Source organism: Clytia hemisphaerica, unplaced genomic scaffold, assembly GCF_902728285.1.
Source record: "Clytia hemisphaerica strain Z4C2 unplaced genomic scaffold, Clytia hemisphaerica genome assembly, whole genome shotgun sequence".
Classification (NCBI taxonomy): Eukaryota; Metazoa; Cnidaria; class Hydrozoa; order Leptothecata; family Clytiidae; genus Clytia; species Clytia hemisphaerica.
Window position 1 is genome coordinate 458763 of NW_027104563.1, and position 18538 is coordinate 477300.

Below are 18538 nucleotides of genomic sequence, written 5' to 3' on the forward strand. Positions count from 1 at the left end.
GGGACTTATTGAAGGGAAGGTTCGATTCTACTATCATTCACAAAAGAAGATCTCATTGAGAAATTCGAGAGTGGAATTTGAACAAACATCGTGGCTTTAGAATCCAATAAAACGAGAATTACAGGATTTCGTAACGGCCGTTTGATTAAGGTTATTGTTAAAGCCTTCGACTATAATAATATTGCTTATTTTCTCTTTACTTCTAACATCATTAGTATCATACTATTAGATGTACTAAAGTGAACATATGAAAACAGATAGATGGTAAGACAAGAGCATCCACCGGCTAGGAAGTGTGAAATATCTGTTCTTGAGGTCCCTTTCTATTGGAAAAAAACTATCTGTTCTGTATCCTGGGCTCTCCTGGATTATATCATCTGTTCTGGGAAAAAAATGAGACTACTGAAAAATGTATATCTGTTCTCTTGAAATATCATTGAAATATTATGCTCCTGGAAAAGTATAACGGCTATTCTCTAAGAAAGTTAAAATGCTCCTAGAAAATTAGACCTTTTAAGAAAATTATGAAGCTCCCTGGAAAAAAAATCTGGCATATCTGGTTGCGTTTTCCACAATATAGCTCCTGGATTTTTTGAACAGATTGTCCGCTGGAAAATTGTATGTGTTTTTCCATAAAATGCGCTCCTGGATTTTAAGAACAGATGTCTTTAAGGCGACCCCTGGATTTTACCTGGGTGTTTTGAGGAAAGTCTCTCCTAGATTTATCCATAAAATTTACTCTCCTGGATAAAAAGAACAGATATTGCAAAAAATTCTGCCAGTGGCTGCTCTAGGTTAGAGTCTGGATAATCGCAGCTCCATAGACAAATAAACCCAAATCTAACCTGTTAGAGACCATTCCAACATCGAGGAAGAGCATCCCACATGGCAGCTTGACGATTGCTTGGAGTTATGTACTGCTTATCGATTTTGAATCACCCTGTATCAAAAGAAAGATTTGGTGATTTAAAATGAAAACTTTTGAGCCTTCAGGTATTTTAAGAAAGTCTTCATTTTATTCTTCAATATTTGTTTGCCATTTTTAAAAATACAGCCTATGTAAGGTACCTAGAATCCTTTTAAAGAAGAGAAATAAATTTGACTTGAATCTCGCATTTAGATGTTTGTCAAAAAGGGTGGAATTTCACGACTTTCGCATTAGTAGTTCAACAGCGCTGCCGACTGGGCTATCAAGTCTACACTGGTTCGTGGGGGCAACGTCGGGGTTTCAATTCGATCACTCTCCAGTAACCACGCGTTAGTAGGTTATTGTTGAAATCTAATATGATCACAAAATTATTTACCTGATAAATACCGTCAGCCGTATGTAATCATCGAGCTCTAAACTTCATGTATGATACCATGAGCGTAGATATTCATTTACTCAAAATATACAACAGATGATTGGCAGAGGGCGCTGCGACGCTTTTAGTTCGTTTCGTCTGACTGGAAAAGAAGGAATGACATAGGAATTGGGTAAGGTGCATACATCTAATAAGATTGAAGGATCCGTTGCCGCTAAAAAGGTCGCGACAGCATCGAATAAAAAGGGAATGACCAAGGTTTTCAGCTAACCGCTAAATTTTACCGTAACGAACGGTACTGTCTTTTCTGCAAAGGTTTAGTACATGTCAGTATTTTCTGGTTCAAGTCCAGGAAAAAATTCCAAACATGGCTATTTGACCATTAAGTGAATAAAAATAACAGTCCATTAAGACATCGATTTTAAAAGGTTCTTTGAACACACTAAAGGAATAGGCTTGGAAGTAAATTGTATCGGGATATGTTTGATTCAATCTTTGACAACTATGGTAGCTTGGATCTCGTGAGTGAAACATCAACCAGAGAAATGGAAAGGAACAGAAAAAGCGCTTCTCTGATTACCCAAAGTGTTCTGACCGTTCCCATTGAGAACTCCTTTGCTTTAATTAGGTAATTAGAAAGGGTCCAGAAAAAAACGGCTCGTCATGCGAAGAGTGTTGGTTTCTATATGTTTATAAAAGTGGATCGGTATTTTTTATTGGCCCAGCCGCGCAGCGCAAGTGGGCCTTTAAAAAGCAACTGGTCGAAAATTTTTTTGGCTTTGTCGGGGCCTGTGAGCGCAATAAGTTAACGAATCCAGGCTAAACAAGGCCCAACCACCCGACCGCCCGTTTTTTGTCTCGTCTACCCGCGTGATATTTAGGCTGTCTCATATGGGTTGGAGTTTAGTAACAGAGTCAAATTTCTTTTATTTTTGGTTGCGAGATGAAGTGAAAACATGGTTATTTTCAAGATGGATTGAAATTTATATTTTACAAACTTGACACAAAATTTTTCCAAGTAAACTGATTCTGGAATTTGTTAATGGATACTTCAATGCAGCTCATGTGTAAATTTGAATAAGATCGGAAGATTTTTCATGGTGCTATGCTTGAAAAATGGTCATTTCTGGATCTGCCAGTCTGCATCCCGTCTCCTCGCATTTTAACGGCCGGTGGCTGGATTTTTCAAACTTGACACATAATTCTTCCTAGTAAACTGATTCTGGAATTTCTTAATGGATACTACAATGCAGCTCATGTGTAAATTTGAATAAGATCGAAATATTTTTAATGGTGCTATGCCGTGAAAATGGTCCTTTTTGTATCTGTCATAGTCGTATTTAACGGCCGCTGGCTTGATTTTTCAAACTTGACACAGAATTTTTCTATGTAAACTGATTCTGGAATTTGTTAATGGATACTAAAATGCAGCATATATGTAAATTTGAATAAGATTGAAATATTTTTAATGATGCTAAGCATGAAAATGGTCATTTCTAGATCTGTTACATTTAACGTTGGGTGACTGGATTTTTCAAGCTCGACACAGAATTTTTCTAGGTAAACTGATTCAGGACTTTATTAATGGATACTAAAATGCAGCATATATGTAAATTTGAATAAGATTGAAACATTTTTCCTGATTCTAGCGTGTGAAAATGATGATCCTTTATTGATCATTTTCAAGGTCAGTGACATGGGAAGTTTGAATTTATTAACAAATTTTTTCTTTCATATTACCGTCAAAGTGCATAAGATTCCGGTTCCTGGACTATAATTCCACTTTCCACTTGAAAACGGAAAAAGATAAAAACTTTTTGGATAGCCAAAGAAGGAAATTTAGAAAGTTGGATGGTCATACAGAAGCGTCTCGCTTTTTTCTGGGCCATTACTAGCAATATGATTGCCGGTATACCCGGGGAAAATAGCAGAATGATTACGGAAAAGCGCCAGTAATTTTTACACTCTTTTTTTTTCTTTGCAAAATTTTTGCACTTTAACGGTATAGTATCAAAAATATAAAATGAATTTATTTTGTACATAATGTAGGTATGCAATAGCATAGCTTTTTTTGTTTTATTAAAATACTCTTCTGGTCACATTCATCATTAACTCGCTTTCATTTACCATTGCGGACTTTTTAGCGCATCTGCTTTCTTTTGTTTTGATATTTTGTTCGGCAAAATTTGGAGCATTTTTGGCTTTTCATTTTTGCACTTCGAGAGTATAAATTTGGTACTTTTCGCAAAACCCAAAACGCAGAAATTAGTCCCGCCAACATTACCGGTACTCGGTACGAATGAACATTCAGTTATTGCCACGTCAGCTGGGCCTTCACGCCGATACGGCTTCTTGTTTTATTTCATTACACTTGAACTTTCAGTATCCAGTAACAAATTTTACACTATGTAACTTGTAGTCTGAAAAATTCTCATCACGATGATATTAAGTTACTTCAAGAAAAGTTGCAAGAAATTCATTAAGAACAGATTTAATTTCTTTTTTTCTCGCACTTCATCTTTTTATCACATTATACCGCCGTGATGCCGTTATATCATTGGAATCACTAGAATATTCTGAGCAAGAAAATATAGGTTCCTTCTGGTATAAAAGGTGTCCCCAAACTATGAGCCCCTAAAGTTCTCGCATAATTTGAATTGAAACAAACGAATTTCGTCACATTACGCTAAATATACAAAGTTTTTAGAGCGATAACAAAAGAAATCCATTAACTCGAAACGAACTCCCTTAAGGGCAAAGGACTTGGTATATGACGAGCCGTGTTTCCATTGTTTTCGAGAAGCGCTTTTCAATTCCTTTCCATTTCTCTGGATCAACGAGTAATAACATCTCACAAAAAAACTAATCTTCTAAAGCAATACACGAAGCTCACCATTAGAATCTTTCGGTCAATCTACCAGACTCGTTATCTCTTTATCGGAATATTTCGGACTGGTCCGTCTTCGCGTTCCCCTGAACTAGAAAAATATGAATAATGATTGCATTGAATATAGAGCACAAAAATGTCACACCCAATAAAGTAAAAGCCCGAAGGGCTAGAAGCGAATCATTAACCTTTCCGAGGCAAGAAAAAGTGCGCTCAAGGCCGCGCAGCTTATGTAGGCTTTGTTGGCTTCAAATCCTACGTAGGAGATTCACTTCTAGCCTTTCGGGCTTTTACTTCATTGGTCAAACCTCAATAATCTATCCATCTAAGGGTTACAAAGATACAAAATAGTATAAGAAATCCGCAGTTGGAAGGATGACGCTATTGTCTTCGTCATTAATGATGATCTATCTTCGTCTCTGTGTTTTAAAAGCTTAATCAAAGCTAAAAAATCCTTAACTTACAAAGTGTTTATAATATGGAATTGAGGAACGGTTGCGTTTCAAGTCAATTTTCTCAGCACCCTCTCTAGTCTGTTAGTTAGTCTGTTAGACCACAATATCATAACAATACTTCAGTTTGTGAAAAAAGCATGAAACTTGGCACAGACATGCACAATTGTATTCTGAGCAAAAAAATTGACAGAGACACGTCTGAAAACCACGTGACTGCTGACGTCAGCACTTTTTTACTGACGTCATGAAAATTATAAGGTATCCAAACCATCAAGTATTATATACCATTAGAAAGGAAATTCGATTCCGAACAACCTTTTTGCCTACAGTCTTTGCTGAAAACGAAGTCAATAAAAGTTAGAAGCCTCTGAAGTTGACTTGTGACGTCATCAAAAATTCTCAAAAAGTTTATAGTTACAAACCACCAAGTATTATATACCGTTGGAAAGGAAATTTATACCGAACAACTTTTTTGCTTCCAGTTTTTCATGAAAATAAAGCCAATAAAAGCTATTGAGTGTGTTCTGTAACATGATTAAAATCGCAAAAAATATAGGGTACAAAACTGATAGAAACTAAAGGCGAAAGAGGATTATAGTATTAGAATTTAATCTTGCTAGCAGCTAGGTATAGATTATTTAGCGTTAAAACTTTTATTTCTGCTATTCATTTAGCTTTTTGAAATAGTAGAAAATAATGCAGAAGGTATAAGATATCAAAATGAGCCAATTCGAGCTAGTGGAGCCAAAAGTCGATTTTGAAGTTCCTGAAATAGCGCACCGCGCTGAATATAAAAAAAGATTTTATTTTTGATATAATCAACACTCTAGATGTGTTTGTACAAGTTCCAATCCCATCAACCTTTGCGGTAATCTCTTTTGCACGTTAATTGCATCATTTGGCAAAAGATATATAACAACTTGCAGCCGCATTGAATTGTGGATTTGCAACAAATGTCAAAAAATAAGTGAAAAGTAATAATTATGACGTATGCGTTGCGGAGCGCTATTGATTGGAAGCTTAGTGTGATTTGTCAAAAAGTTCAAAAGGAAGAAGTGGTTAACCATGAACATATAAACCACTGGACGTCCATTTCATTGTAATTTTAACAAAGGCGCGCTATTATCCTTTGAAGCGAGCTTCGTTGCCGCCAAAAGTTTGAATTTTTCCGTCGTGGCTAACTTGACGGGTGCCGACAAGATGGCGACATCCCCGTCAGGGAGATCGAGAAAAATGATGAAACTCACTGAAAACTTATAATTTTTAACATTTTGGCACTTGATAGAACATAAACATATCCCACAATGCTTTTCTTTGTTTATTAGCCATGCTTTCTGTTGAAGAAGGTCATTTTTCAGTAGAATATCGAAGCAGACAAGAGCTGAAAGTTGTTAACTTTTATGCAACATTTTGACGACATAGTGATGTTTGAACTTGAATTATTATGTCAAGATATTTTTTTTCTGTGGAAAAAAAAATGGTGCTGGCTTGGAAAAGCCTTGAATTTACCTAAAATCAGTATGAGAAGCTGACACTTTTGAGTAGGAGCTGACACTTTTGCATTAAAAAGTGTCGACTTTTGGCATAAAATGACGTCGTTACTAGGCGTGTCCAAGGGTGTTTGCCTCATTTAATTTGTCAAAATTTCGACATTTTTTGTGTCAAAAATGACTGTGAATTCTGTGTTTTTTTATAAAAATTTTTATAGAAGTTTGAAGTTTTCAAATTTATAGCTTTTTACCTTACTGGCTTTATGATATGACATTCCCTACCAAAAACAGGACTTCACTGTGTCAACAAAGTAAGTCTTGTTTCATTTTATCATTTCTTTTCCAGAAAATTATGATAATATAAATGAGAATGGATATTGATAGAGATGAATTTGATAAGCATGTTGAAAATCTTCAAAAATACTGTAGAGTCTGTGGTGAGAGAGTCGCAACAAATATTAAAGGAGGATATAAGAATGCCAAGCATGTCTTATTTTATAAAGATCAACTCTTGAAGTATTACGGTACTAACATTGAAAATGATAACATTCGTCAACATCCAACAACAGTATGTATGAAATGCAATGCAAAGTTATATAAACTGCTTAAAAGTGATGTGAAGGATATAGAAGCAGTGGATAACAATGAACAAACAAGTGGTTCCAGTTCCAGTTCTGTTCCTGTTCAGTTTTATTTAATTCACCAATTCGATGCCCATCAAAGTTTTTCAAAATGTGCAATCTGCCAAACCGCATCCAAGCGTGGAAGACCAAAATTGCCACATCCACAGCAAGAGTCTACGCCAGAATCTGAATTTTTGTACTCACAAGTTGCTGAAGAAATTGGCTTCAAAACTGTGGATGAGAAAAACTTTTTAATCGTTGGAAATAAAGTTATAGAAAAGGAAATAAACATATGCAGTGACTTTACAGTTGACGTAAAGATTTATGGAAAACTTATGAACAAGGACATTCAGAATCAACTTGGTGTTGCTACGACGATTGATAAAGAGAATGCATTGGAGTTGTTCAGTGCGGTTATGGGGTTGAATATTTGTCCTGGTAACACTGACTTTGTTGACCTAATCCAACACAAACTGCGATCTTCTGGGATTCAACAATTCAAAGGAGCAGACAAAGAAGTTATTGCCTTTATGCAGACCGAATCAATGCTCACTATTGAAGACATGACCGTGATTCGTCACAAGCAATGTGAACTAGCATTCAGTGGAAGTGGATCAAGGTGCCAAGTCTGTACCTCATATCGCTCAAACTTATTTGCCATGAGAACCCGAATTCAAAGAAGAAGTGCTGATAAAAGTCCTCCATCTATTTTCACACCTGACAGGTATATTTGTTATACTGTATCTAGGTATACTGTAACTTTTTACCACCAAGCAGTAGTAGACCTTCATGTTCTGCAATTTTAAGTTTTTAAGCTAGAATCTGCTAGAATGTAAACAAAGTCATGTCATAACTTCGATGGAGGGGTGTTTATTTTTTAATTTTAAAACACGCACTCTTGAAATTAGAGAAATGCAATTTTTACTAAATCTAGAAACTCTTTACTCGATGAAAAAAATGGCCAACAAAATCATTTGTGATTTTAAATAAACGTGTCATAGCAAGTCAACCAGAAAACTTCATCCCCTTTCGGCTGTTTTTTTTATTGGAAAGTCTCAAAATTTCTTTTTTGACCAATCATGACAGATAAACCAGTGACAGTAAATTTGTGGGGGAAGCTCCACAAAAAATGAATTTCTTGTCAAAAGATCACTCACAACCTGTGAATTCCAACTTTTTGCTTAGGAGTTTTGTACTTTCCTATACTTTCAGCAAGCTGAGCCACGAGGACCTTCTGGACAAACTAAAACGTCTGGAGATTGAAAAGAAGAGTCTAAGTGAAAGATTGAATCGGATGACCAAGAAAGTCTCCCAGTTGTTGAAAAGAGATGGTACTGAGCTCGATGACGAAACTGCTGTAATCATAAATGAAACATTGGAGAAGAATGATTCACCATTCGATCCAGACTCTCCTCAACATTTATTGTGGGAGCAGCAAAAAACTCAAAGTGCATTGAGGGATGGAAGGGGAATGCGCTGGCACCCACTTATAATTCGCTGGTGCCTTAGTATTTATCTAAAATCGCCAGGGACATACAAAAACATTCGTGAGTCACCCTTTTTATTCTTACCGTGTAAGAATACTCTCCTCAAGTATATTAATTTCACTGACCCAGGATGCGGGTTCAACATTGACATTGTAAAGAAGCTTGTCAACCACGTGAAAGTAGAGACGCTTGATGAATTTCAAAAGAACGTGGTACTTATTTTTGATGAAATGAAAATCAAAAGTGGCTTAGTGTACTGCAAGACAACAGGCAAATTGGTCGGGTTTACAGAAATGGGAAGAATCAATGATGAGATCGAGGAGTTTGGAAGGCTGTGCAACACTGACAAGGACGACGCTGATGAGGATCGCCCAATTGCGAAATATGTAATTGTTTTCATGGTGCGGGGAATCTGTAGTGGCTTAAACTATTCTTTTGGTCACTTCGCCAGTGAGGGATTTGAAAGTGATCAAATTTTTTACTGCGCCTACGAGGCAACACGCATTCTCGAAGGTATTGGTTTGAAAGTTAGAGCCATGACTGCAGATGGTGCATCTCCAAACCGCAAGTTTTTTAACTTGCATCGAATGTCAGAAGAAGACAACACTATCAATGGATCTGTTTATTGGGCAAAAAACCCTTGGGATTGGGAGAGAAACATCTATTTTGTGTGTGACCCTCCACATCTCGTAAAGACAACACGGAACAACCTGGAGAACTCTCATGGTAATCGAAAGACTAGAAACCTATTGGTAGGAGTATCAAATTTTCTTTTTTACTTTTTTTTTGATAAATAATAAATTTTAGTGGGAATTATTTTTTTGTGAATGACAAAAAAAGAACTATTTTCACTTACTATCACTAATTTAAATTTCTGCATGTAAAAATGTAAATTTTTCGGTCAATCTTGGGATGAAGGATGTAATTTGGGATTTCCCTTAAATGATATTTATTGTTAAGTTTCAAATTTTTCGTAATATTTTAGTCCAAGAGCTTTGTACTTTTTGTAAAAAAATCTTTCACATCAAACAATTTGTGCAAGCGGCGATAGGCCCCGTCAAAGCTGGGTCCTGTCAAAGCTGGGTCCCAGAGGTACCCGCGAAAGGTTTAAGATACATGTATATAACTTAAAATTGAATAACTTAACTTTTAGTATGAAGGACAAGAGATTGGTTGGCATCACATTGTCAATGTTTACAACTGGGATTTGGGACCAGCAAGACACGTTGTAGGATTACGCATGGGCCACAAGCTACGTGAAGAACATGTCAATTTAGATCCACGAAGTAGAATGAGAGTCAATCTAGCAGCTCAGGTATGTATATTTGGACCTTATACCGGCATCTATTCAGTATTATTTGACGACTCGTACTTATAAATACTTATAACTTAAATATTCGTACTTATTTAAAACATTGTTGTAAGTTCTGGTAATTTCTCAAAAAGTGGAATTTTGAAGAGAATTTTCTTTTTACATGATACCTTTCATACACTTTTTTATAAAAACCAGTAAATTTTGGCTAAAGCTGGGCTTTTGAATTTTTCAGGCTTTAAAATGTTCTTACAATGTTCTTAATACGCTTTGTTTCTTTAGGTAAGAACTTAAAATGGGTTTTAAACCTGTTAAAATCTGTTAAAACTTTATTAATAGTTTCTGAAATTGAGGCTCAGATTGTTCTTAATTTGTTCTTAGGTTTTGGCCAATTTTCAGCTACAAGCAATAATATACTTCTGTTAATGTCTTTTTTTAAGGTTCTCAGCAAGACAGTTGCTGACATGCTTGCAGAACAAGATCTCGCAGACACCAAATCGACAGAAAAGTTCATCAGACTGATTGACAAGTTTTTCGATTGTCTCAATGTTACTGCAAGAGGAAAAAACCGCAAAGCAGACAGATCTTCCTATGAATCTGCTAATGATTCAAGGTTTGAGGTATGTATGCTTTTTAGTTAGGTTTGGTTGGGTGGTTTTGGGCTATTTAGTATTTAAAACCATACAAGATTTGCATTGGGGTTTTTCTGGTATTCTGGTATTGTTGCTTTGGTAATTAAATGAGTCCCATCTTAATTGAAATGCCTACTCTTTGGTGCTAAATTGAAGGAGGTGAAATTAGCAGGGTTTGTACTCAGGGAAGAATGCAAAAAATCGAAAGGGTGTGGTGGTTTTGGAGTGATTTTCTTGAAATGCCTGTAAAATGAATTTTTGACACTTATTTAGGGAAATTTCATGACATGGGGTCTTTTGAATGTTAAAAAAGGAGTGATCTCTTTCCCTACCATTTTAGGCAGTCTTGTTATAGACAAATAAATAAACACTACTACTACTACTACTTTAGAAAATTTTTACTATTTTCTTCTTAGTGGCTGGAGAACGATTTTCTCGAATTCCTTGACAAATGGGAAGCAGAAAGTAAAGACTTGGACCTAACAAAAACTGAGAAGGGTAAACTTTGTTTGAGTAAGCAGACACTCCAAGGATTGCGCATAACAAGTACGTATTTTTAAGGATCCTCTTAATACTTTGCCCCCACTGACTTGCATTTAAAACCCTGGACAGAGAGCTACATCTACAATTTTTCAATCCAAGATTTGGTTGGCCAGAATTAAAAAAACTCTGACCTCAACATCAGAACAGGAAGATCCATGATAGGATGGCACATTGTGTTGATTTTTATCATTTATTACAATGAAGATTACATGCTATCATTGCTCCCTCGTTGACTCATGGGGCTTATTGTAATGTGAAATTCTAATAATGAAATATTTGAGGAAAGCGTTATTATGATATTTAATTTTTATTCCTTTACTTTAGCGAAATCGTTTATCACTCTGGGAAGATTGCTATTTGCAGAAGGAGCACAATTTCTTTTGTCAGAGAAATTCTCACAGGATCCCGTCGAGGAGTATTTTTCTAAGCAACGTGCGAAACGAGGACCGGATGAAAACCCCGATTTGGAAGCATTCAATCGGAATGTGTTAGGACTTAATGTGGCAGGAGATGACCTTGTTAGAGCGGTAAATGGAAATGTACGTAGGAAGAACAAAGAGCGTGCTAAACTTGATATTCATGACCTGTCGAGGTTACCAACTAAAAAGACTAAACTGGAGTGAATTTTTGTGCCGCTGTAACTTTTATTTATTTTACTTTTACGATTTTGTACTTTTTGTTTTTTTTTCGTAGATCTTGATCAATGAGTGATAAATATTCTATGACAAGTACTCTTAGGTGCCAAATAAACGGGGGGGGGGGTTGGAAAAATTTTTCAAATTAAATAAACGAGGGACCCAATTACCGGGAGGTTGGAAAATGGACCTTTAAAAACCCTAAAAAGGGTCAAAATAGACTAAATTTAGGCTGTTTAGAGTAAAACAAGGAACTTTCCTTTTGGTAGCTGCGAATTTTTTCAAAAATTAATAAACGGGGGGTCCTAATAAGGTCCGGGGGGGGGGAGTTGGAAAAAAATCGAAAAATTAATAAGCGGGGGGGGGGCCGTTTATTTGGCACCTAAGAGTATATGTTTTGAAAAAATGTAAAGTATCGTCGGGAGACAATTTTGTCGGTGTGTTATGCATCTTTCTAAATTGCGTGAAAGGGTAGTCAACGACTGATTTTATATTTTGTCTGGCTTGCCAGACAATCTCTTCGTTTATTTTTGCTAGACTATGTACATAATTACCTATCTTCTAGTTTTATTTTTTCTTCGAAAGAAAATAACATCCAAAACAAGAATTTATTTACCATCGGACTTTGTCATTAAATTTCGAAACTATTGAAAGAAAAATATAAAACAGCCTGTTGAATCTTTCCAAAAGCAACACCAATCTTGATTCTTGACTTATTTTGAAAATTTTTGACCGAAACTAATGCTAAACTTTTTGCGAAGCGAATATACATGAGCGAAGCAGTTTTGCTATCGTGTATATGTACCTTTAAATCTCACCTACGCTGGGGAGCGCAAATGAAAAATTACTATATATATCCAATCTTTCAAACGCAGAAATGATCGAGAAAGCCGTCCGCCCTTCCTTAGATCAAACCTAGAATCGCGGCGGAGAGACCTGGAATTACGGATGGTTTAATTCGTTTTTTTCAAAAAGTGTCGCCTCGTGCGTTTAGATATACCAATTCTTAAAAGCTACGGAGATAATACACGCGGTCACCGGTACTAGATAAGCCTTGTTTTTATCTCCTTAAGGTTTGAATTAGGAAATCTAAAGAAGAGGTCTGAAAATCAGTGCGGGCTGGAAGCGTTCAAGAAGCGTTCAAATGGCGCTCATTTTTCAAGAAGTCATTGCATTGACTCGAGCAAACTCTTTCGAAGGGCTTTCGAACTTTTCCAAATTCGAATGTTGACTAAAAACAACATTGTTTTGAAAATAGAAATTGGTGTTTTGAAAAGAGATGGTGTTTGATGAAAAGAAACGAAGAAAGCAGCTGAACTTGCGGAATGAGAAGAAAGAAGATGGAACTTTTATTCTATTGCAAGAAGAGGATCTAAGCTGAAGAAATGAACTGTATACATATGGTGGGAAAGCCATTCCTTTTGGCTTTTGGTTTAGATTGAATTGAATCTTGGTAGTATGTTGAAGTGCTGGACTTTTTGTATATTTTGAATTGACGGGGACAAAAATATTTTGCGCTTTTGGATATGGCTAACCTGGAAGAATTTATTCCTCCCCTTATTCAGTGGAAGGAGAAATGTTTGTTTGTCGTTGTTTATGAAATTTTGGCTTGACCGACCCTGGTTGTTGTTTGTTTTTTATGAATACTGGGAATACGCATGTGGTCAGAGAAATAGAACATTGACATGTGATTGTATTTTAAAAGATTTTATTGTTGGTAATGGTAATTAATGGTAATGACTTGTAAAATGTCGAAATACAACGACAAAACATGACATTATGTTTATCGATGCATTTTAACTGTTTTAAATTCCTGTGCTACAGCCGAGAAAAAAGTCACAGATTTTTTACTTTTCATGTGAAGAGTTTGCTCCTGTTTGTCAACAACTCGAGTAAGAGGGTAAAAGACTGTCAAGTACTTGCCTCCACAGCAAACTTAAGCTAAGAGTTTCCCAACTTTGAAAAAAATCACAGCCAGTAAAACTTAGAGGTTTTATTTAGTAGAATCGTTGAAGAATACTTTCTATATCTTCTATATAAGAATACTTTTTTATCCGGTTTTTCTTCTTTATTTTTATCTCAGGATTTTACAGCGCTAATAGTTTAGATATAATTTTAGAACTTTGTTAAATTTTTCAGAATTTACGATGCAATGTAATGATACAATATTCCTAATTAATATGGTTATCTGGTTATTGAATTTTGAAACTACATAAGTCAACTTATTTCTATTAAATTCTAGTCTTGAAATCCTCTGTATTTCACATCTCTGTCTCAATAAACCGAGTGATGTTTAAAGTTTGTTTAACTTTTTTTGATTATCTGGGCTCTTTGCAAGGAAGACCTTTTGAAGAGGCTAGAGAGGTATTTTCCCTCCCGGGAAGAAATTATTGCCAAGTTTTCCAGCGGGTCTATGACACAGGGGTGTTTATTAGTCAGGCACATCCCGCGATCGCGTCATACAGGGGTGTTTATGTTGGGTAAAAAGTTTTCGAATGTTATTTTTATTCGAACGTTCGAACGTTCGAAATTTAAAATTAATTAGAAAGATTCGAAAGTTCGATTTTGAACGCAAAGAGTTCGAAACCGGGAGTAAAACGAGTCTAAAACAAAAACTAAGAAATAAAAATACTCAAGGCTCAGGGCGGACAAATGATTATTGAACTTTTCACAACGATTCATGAAAAAGACCATATAATTTTCCTCAAATCCGTAGAAGTAAACGTCGTAAGTTTGTATACACCTGAAGTGTTTGAGTGTATCTCTAGAGAGGCTCGGTCTTCCTGAACCTGAGCAGTTGTCGGGGTTTCGCGGGGTTTACATTTACGAATTTATTATGAATCTATTTTAACTTGCAATTTCTAGTGTGTGACCCTATAAATATTTTGCTTGCAACTTGCGAATCGTGTGACTTGCCTGGATCGCTTCGCAATTCTTATACATATACACTAGTAAAAATAATTTCGTAACTTTCGTTATCGTTATTATAAAAAAAACAGAATCGGATCCGTTCACAAGCTCTAACCCCGTAAAAAAAGCCCGAGAGAAAAAATATTTAGTACTTTGCATTTTTGGCAGTACCGTAGAACCGCACAAATTTACCAAAATGGCTCAGCTTTACAATTTTGAAAATTCAATGTTCCGCATATTTTGAGGAAATGAAACAGGCCGGCCCCGTGCAATAAAAATAGTAAATGAAAAGTCACAAATGCATTTCACGCTTTTTTTACAGTGTCAGAATTTTAAGTTGTTTTACCAGCTTGGCTTCATCTTTATTTTCATTGCGGCTGTACCGTAGCGCACTATCTGAATTTTTGTAACGTTGGCGCGTTGTAATGTTGAGCCTTTTTTGGTAAGCGGTTTTCAATACTTTCAAAAGTTGGTAAAAGTTGAGCAATCTTTTGTAAGTACCGTATAATGGCGCGTCAAAGGGGATTTCTAGTCCTATCCGATATGGGGCGTTGTCAATGAAGTAAAAGCCAAAAGGGTTTGAAAGCCGAATCCCCTTAAAAATATGGGAAATAATGACCCTTATTACTCACGTAAGCGACCTTGGGGGCCATCCATATAGTACGTACGCAGTGAAGGGGGAGAGGGGGTTTAACAAAAACGTACATCTATTGTTTAAATGACATCATTTCTATTGTTCTCTGCGTACAAGGGGGGAGGGGTATCAAATTTTTGGAAAATCTTGCGTTAGTACTATACGGACGGTCCCTTGCAAAGCGCACGTGCATTTTCATCATAATTTCATACAAACGACTGGTCAGATTTCGAAAAAATGTACCACTTAAAAACAAAGAAAAAGTGGACTGCTTTTTCGCATTTTCAAATAAAAAAAAACCTTTAGCTGAAAAAAGAAAACAGCAACAACACAATACACGTTTTTTTTATTTTTAAGAAATATTTGGCTCAGAATGCCTAAAAAATAAGAAACAACATGCTGAGGCTGAGAATGAGAAAATTCTTTAATTCGGTTTTCTTTGAGAACTTTCCAATCAGAACAAATGTTTTTTTTCTTAGCATGAAAAATAGGCTGATTATGTCAAAAATTTTAAAACAAGAAACATTGAGGCTGCTTGGTAAAACTAGTTTCTTAAAAAAAACGTGAATTGATCTCTTCATTCGTGATCTCTTGAATTGGCGAATATCTGAAACCATTCAAACAAAGAAAACACAGATTTTTCCATCAAAAATATGAAAACATCCTTGTACAGGATTATTTTTACTAAAATATTAAATAAGAGAATTTCAAGTATAATTCCATAAAAGTTTACTTTGAGCTATACAGTGCTTTTCTGAGCCCTGGCTCTGCTTGTCTTGAAACTTTATCAATGTTTGTCTTAGCTTTAGTTTTACTTTTGTCTTCTTTGTCGTTGTCTTTATTGTTTTTAGCAGCTTTCTTGGCTTGCTTTTCTTTGCTTGCTTTCCATTTGATGCTTTGAATCCAAGCATTAACAAAGGATTTAATGCGCATAGTCATCCATTTACGGAAAATAACTTTCTTGATGACATCAACCAGCTCCTTATTGTGTACGATCCTGGTAATACCCCTCCAACTCCTATCAAGCAACTCATTTTTTAACATTTTAGTCATAATCAAATCTCTAAGGTCTTCACCTTTATAATTTCTTATCAATGTTTTGTTAAGCACATCACGCACAACCATTTCCATTCGTTTTACAAATACAAAAAAAACTTCATTGACAATCATCAACCCACCACGATTGATACGGTTTGTCCATGAAAGTGTATATTCATAAAATGGCTTGTGCTCGGTCAGCTCTTGATCTTCATTCACCATCCAGGATGATACCAACTCTGTTATCATCAGACCAGTACTTTCATGGCGCCGAGACCAATATTGACGTTTAAGGGAGTAGGGAATGTAACCGGCGACATACCGTAAAATTTTCTCTTCATGTTCTGACATTTTCAGTTTGGTGTAATCCACTCTCATACCTGTCTTTATGAGAACAGCATTCTTCCAAATCAAACTTTCTTCAAAAAACTTTGTGGCAACAAAGGAAAAAAGCATGTTGACTGGTCTTTTGTGCACAACCAAATTAATGCCAATTTTTGTCAAAAAAGTTTTCCAAATCTGGTGATTCGATTCAGAAGAAATCATTTCCTGGATAAACAATTTGCAGCAATGCTCTCTTGCGTCCGACGTACCAGGGAGATTCAATGCTGGTAACAGCCATTCGCTAAATTGCTTAGCTATTTCGTCAAAGCAACTTTCATCATTTTCCAGGAGTGATTTAGCAAGTTTTACAGTCATATTTCCAGGGGTTTCGCAAGCAGACTTTAAATTGAAGAATGGGTCATCAGCACAACTTTTAAGACACCCAAGGAAACGTGCAGTTGAATCCTTTACATAATCCTTCTTTTCGTGAGCTTTAAATACAGCTGAAATGAAAGAATAAAAATTTTTACAGATTAAATCTGCCATGGAAGTTATTAATCGAAAAAGTTTAAATTATTGTCAAAGGGGTGAGAAATCTATAGTTTTCTATGTATTTGTATTTTGATCTATAAACACAAATTTTACAAACTCTTCCTTGTAACACTCATCTCGAGCTAAATGGGGATTTGTAAAAGGTTACAGGTTAACCTATAAGCATCAAATGCAAGGCAAGTAGAATAAATATACATAATATTTTGAATATACAAACCTGGAAAGGTTATCGTTTTGGCTGCCTTTTTAGTTGAGTTTGCAGGAGGCTGTTTTGGTTTGCGCTTGGTTGTCGATTTATCTATGAATGTGAAAAAAGAAGATGATTTTTAATATGGTTACAAGGGCATTTCTCTGAAGTGAACAAATGTCAAAACATCAATCGAAATGGTAGTGGGATCTCCATAAACGACTATCCATCTACTCATCTATCACACAAGGCATATATACAACATTTTTCTGGCTGAAAGGGTGTTCTAATCTGTTTTATATCCTTATATCTAGAAGCTGAAAATAATTTCTAGGATTGATCTAAGATTTAAAGTCATATATAAATCAAAAAAAAAACCTGACAAAAAAGGAATATTAATGTTTTATGACTAGTGTAAAAGATGGCTGGATTGACAGTGTTAGTCTGTTAGTGGACAAACTGAAGGCTTATTTTGTACTAAAATGATGTAATATATTATGAAGTAATAAATGATGATATCATATCGTGTATTGGGCTATTGCTATTTGGTTTTGAAAGATTTTGGACAGGCAATGATGAATGAATTATTAGATAAAAATATCTGAGGACCCCTAATGATGTATCAAATTGTGAATGTTTGAGAAAAACTTACCTGATACGTTGGCTGACTTGGGCTTGCATATTAAAATATGTTTATTGTAGTGAAATTTCATTTTATATTTCTTGCTGCAATTTTCGCAAATCAGGATCGGCTTTTCAGCTGCAGATTTTGAAGATGATGGAATGATGTTGACAGTTTCATCACTGACAAAAGTCACTGTAGGGATCTCATCCAGAACAAAGACATTTTCAGCATCATCATCAACTCCCTCATTTAACATTTCCCTAACATCATCTGGGACCACAACTTCTGTTGTCTCATCGTGAGGATCAGGGTGGCATTCTAGAGTAAAGAGTTCTTCTTCATCAAAGTCAGGATCGTCATCAAAGTCTATAATATTTTCAAATTCTTCTTCTTCATTCATCATTTTCAAATTTCTGAAGCACTCGTCACACAGTAGTCAATTTTTAAAAGTTATTTTCATTTTGTTTGAGCGCCATAGGTAGCAAATTTGGAATTTGAGTAATCGAGGCACAGGTTGCGTAATTTTAGAAAAATTTCGGCTGCCGTAAATTGAATCTATTGTTAACAAAACAATAGTACCAACGAAGCTAGCTCGCGGGATAAACAATGAAATGGACGTCCAGTGGTTTATATGTTCATGGGTTAACCTAGTAAAAAAGAGAGGTATGTTTTTTTGCTGTTTAGGCACCAGTAAAGTCTATTTACTTTGTCAGTAGATTTTCAACAGATTTTGATGTTTAGCAGTAACGGGGCGATAACGAGTGCTAGTTTTGATCCACATTGATTTGTTTTTATAAGAGGGTTGAGCACTGCAAGCCAAATAACGTTAGGAGTAACTTCTTAATGCTAAACATAAAACGGATAAAGGGTGGGAGAACAGTGGTTTGAATGTTTTTGAAT

General features: G+C 35.6%; 1 protein-coding gene and 1 long non-coding RNA gene across 2 annotated transcripts in view; both read right to left on the bottom strand.

The window, feature by feature from the left end:
* LOC136823355 (uncharacterized) overlaps nucleotides 1-18538 on the bottom strand; it is a 33788-nt gene that overhangs the window by 5035 nt on the left and 10215 nt on the right. The window contains exons 5-7 of the long non-coding RNA XR_010849015.1: nucleotides 4198-4282; nucleotides 1305-1446; nucleotides 846-940 (exon numbers count right to left, since the gene is read on the bottom strand). This is a non-coding gene — a long non-coding RNA (uncharacterized lncRNA). The remainder of the gene's footprint in view (nucleotides 1-845; nucleotides 941-1304; nucleotides 1447-4197; nucleotides 4283-18538) is intronic.
* Nucleotides 15550-18080, bottom strand: LOC136823340 (uncharacterized). Its single transcript, XM_067079519.1, has 3 exons — nucleotides 17666-18080; nucleotides 17044-17124; nucleotides 15550-16777 (listed from the first exon to the last, which is right to left on the bottom strand). The coding sequence occupies exons 1-3, from the start codon at nucleotides 18039-18041 to the stop codon at nucleotides 15642-15644; spliced, it is 1593 nt and encodes a 530-aa protein (XP_066935620.1). The 5' UTR covers nucleotides 18042-18080; the 3' UTR covers nucleotides 15550-15641.

Bases quoted from the DNA above. Each gene is read 5' to 3' on its own strand.
- LOC136823340 (XM_067079519.1), bottom strand. From the start codon at position 18,041: ATGATGAATGAAGAAGAAGAATTTGAAAATATTATAGACTTTGATGAC. The intron at 17,125-17,665 runs GTAAGTTTTTCT...TCACATTCATAG, and splicing joins CAAGTCAGCCAACGTATCAG to ATAAATCGACAACCAAGCGC. The intron at 16,778-17,043 runs GTTTGTATATTC...CTTTCATTTCAG, and splicing joins CAAAACGATAACCTTTCCAG to CTGTATTTAAAGCTCACGAA.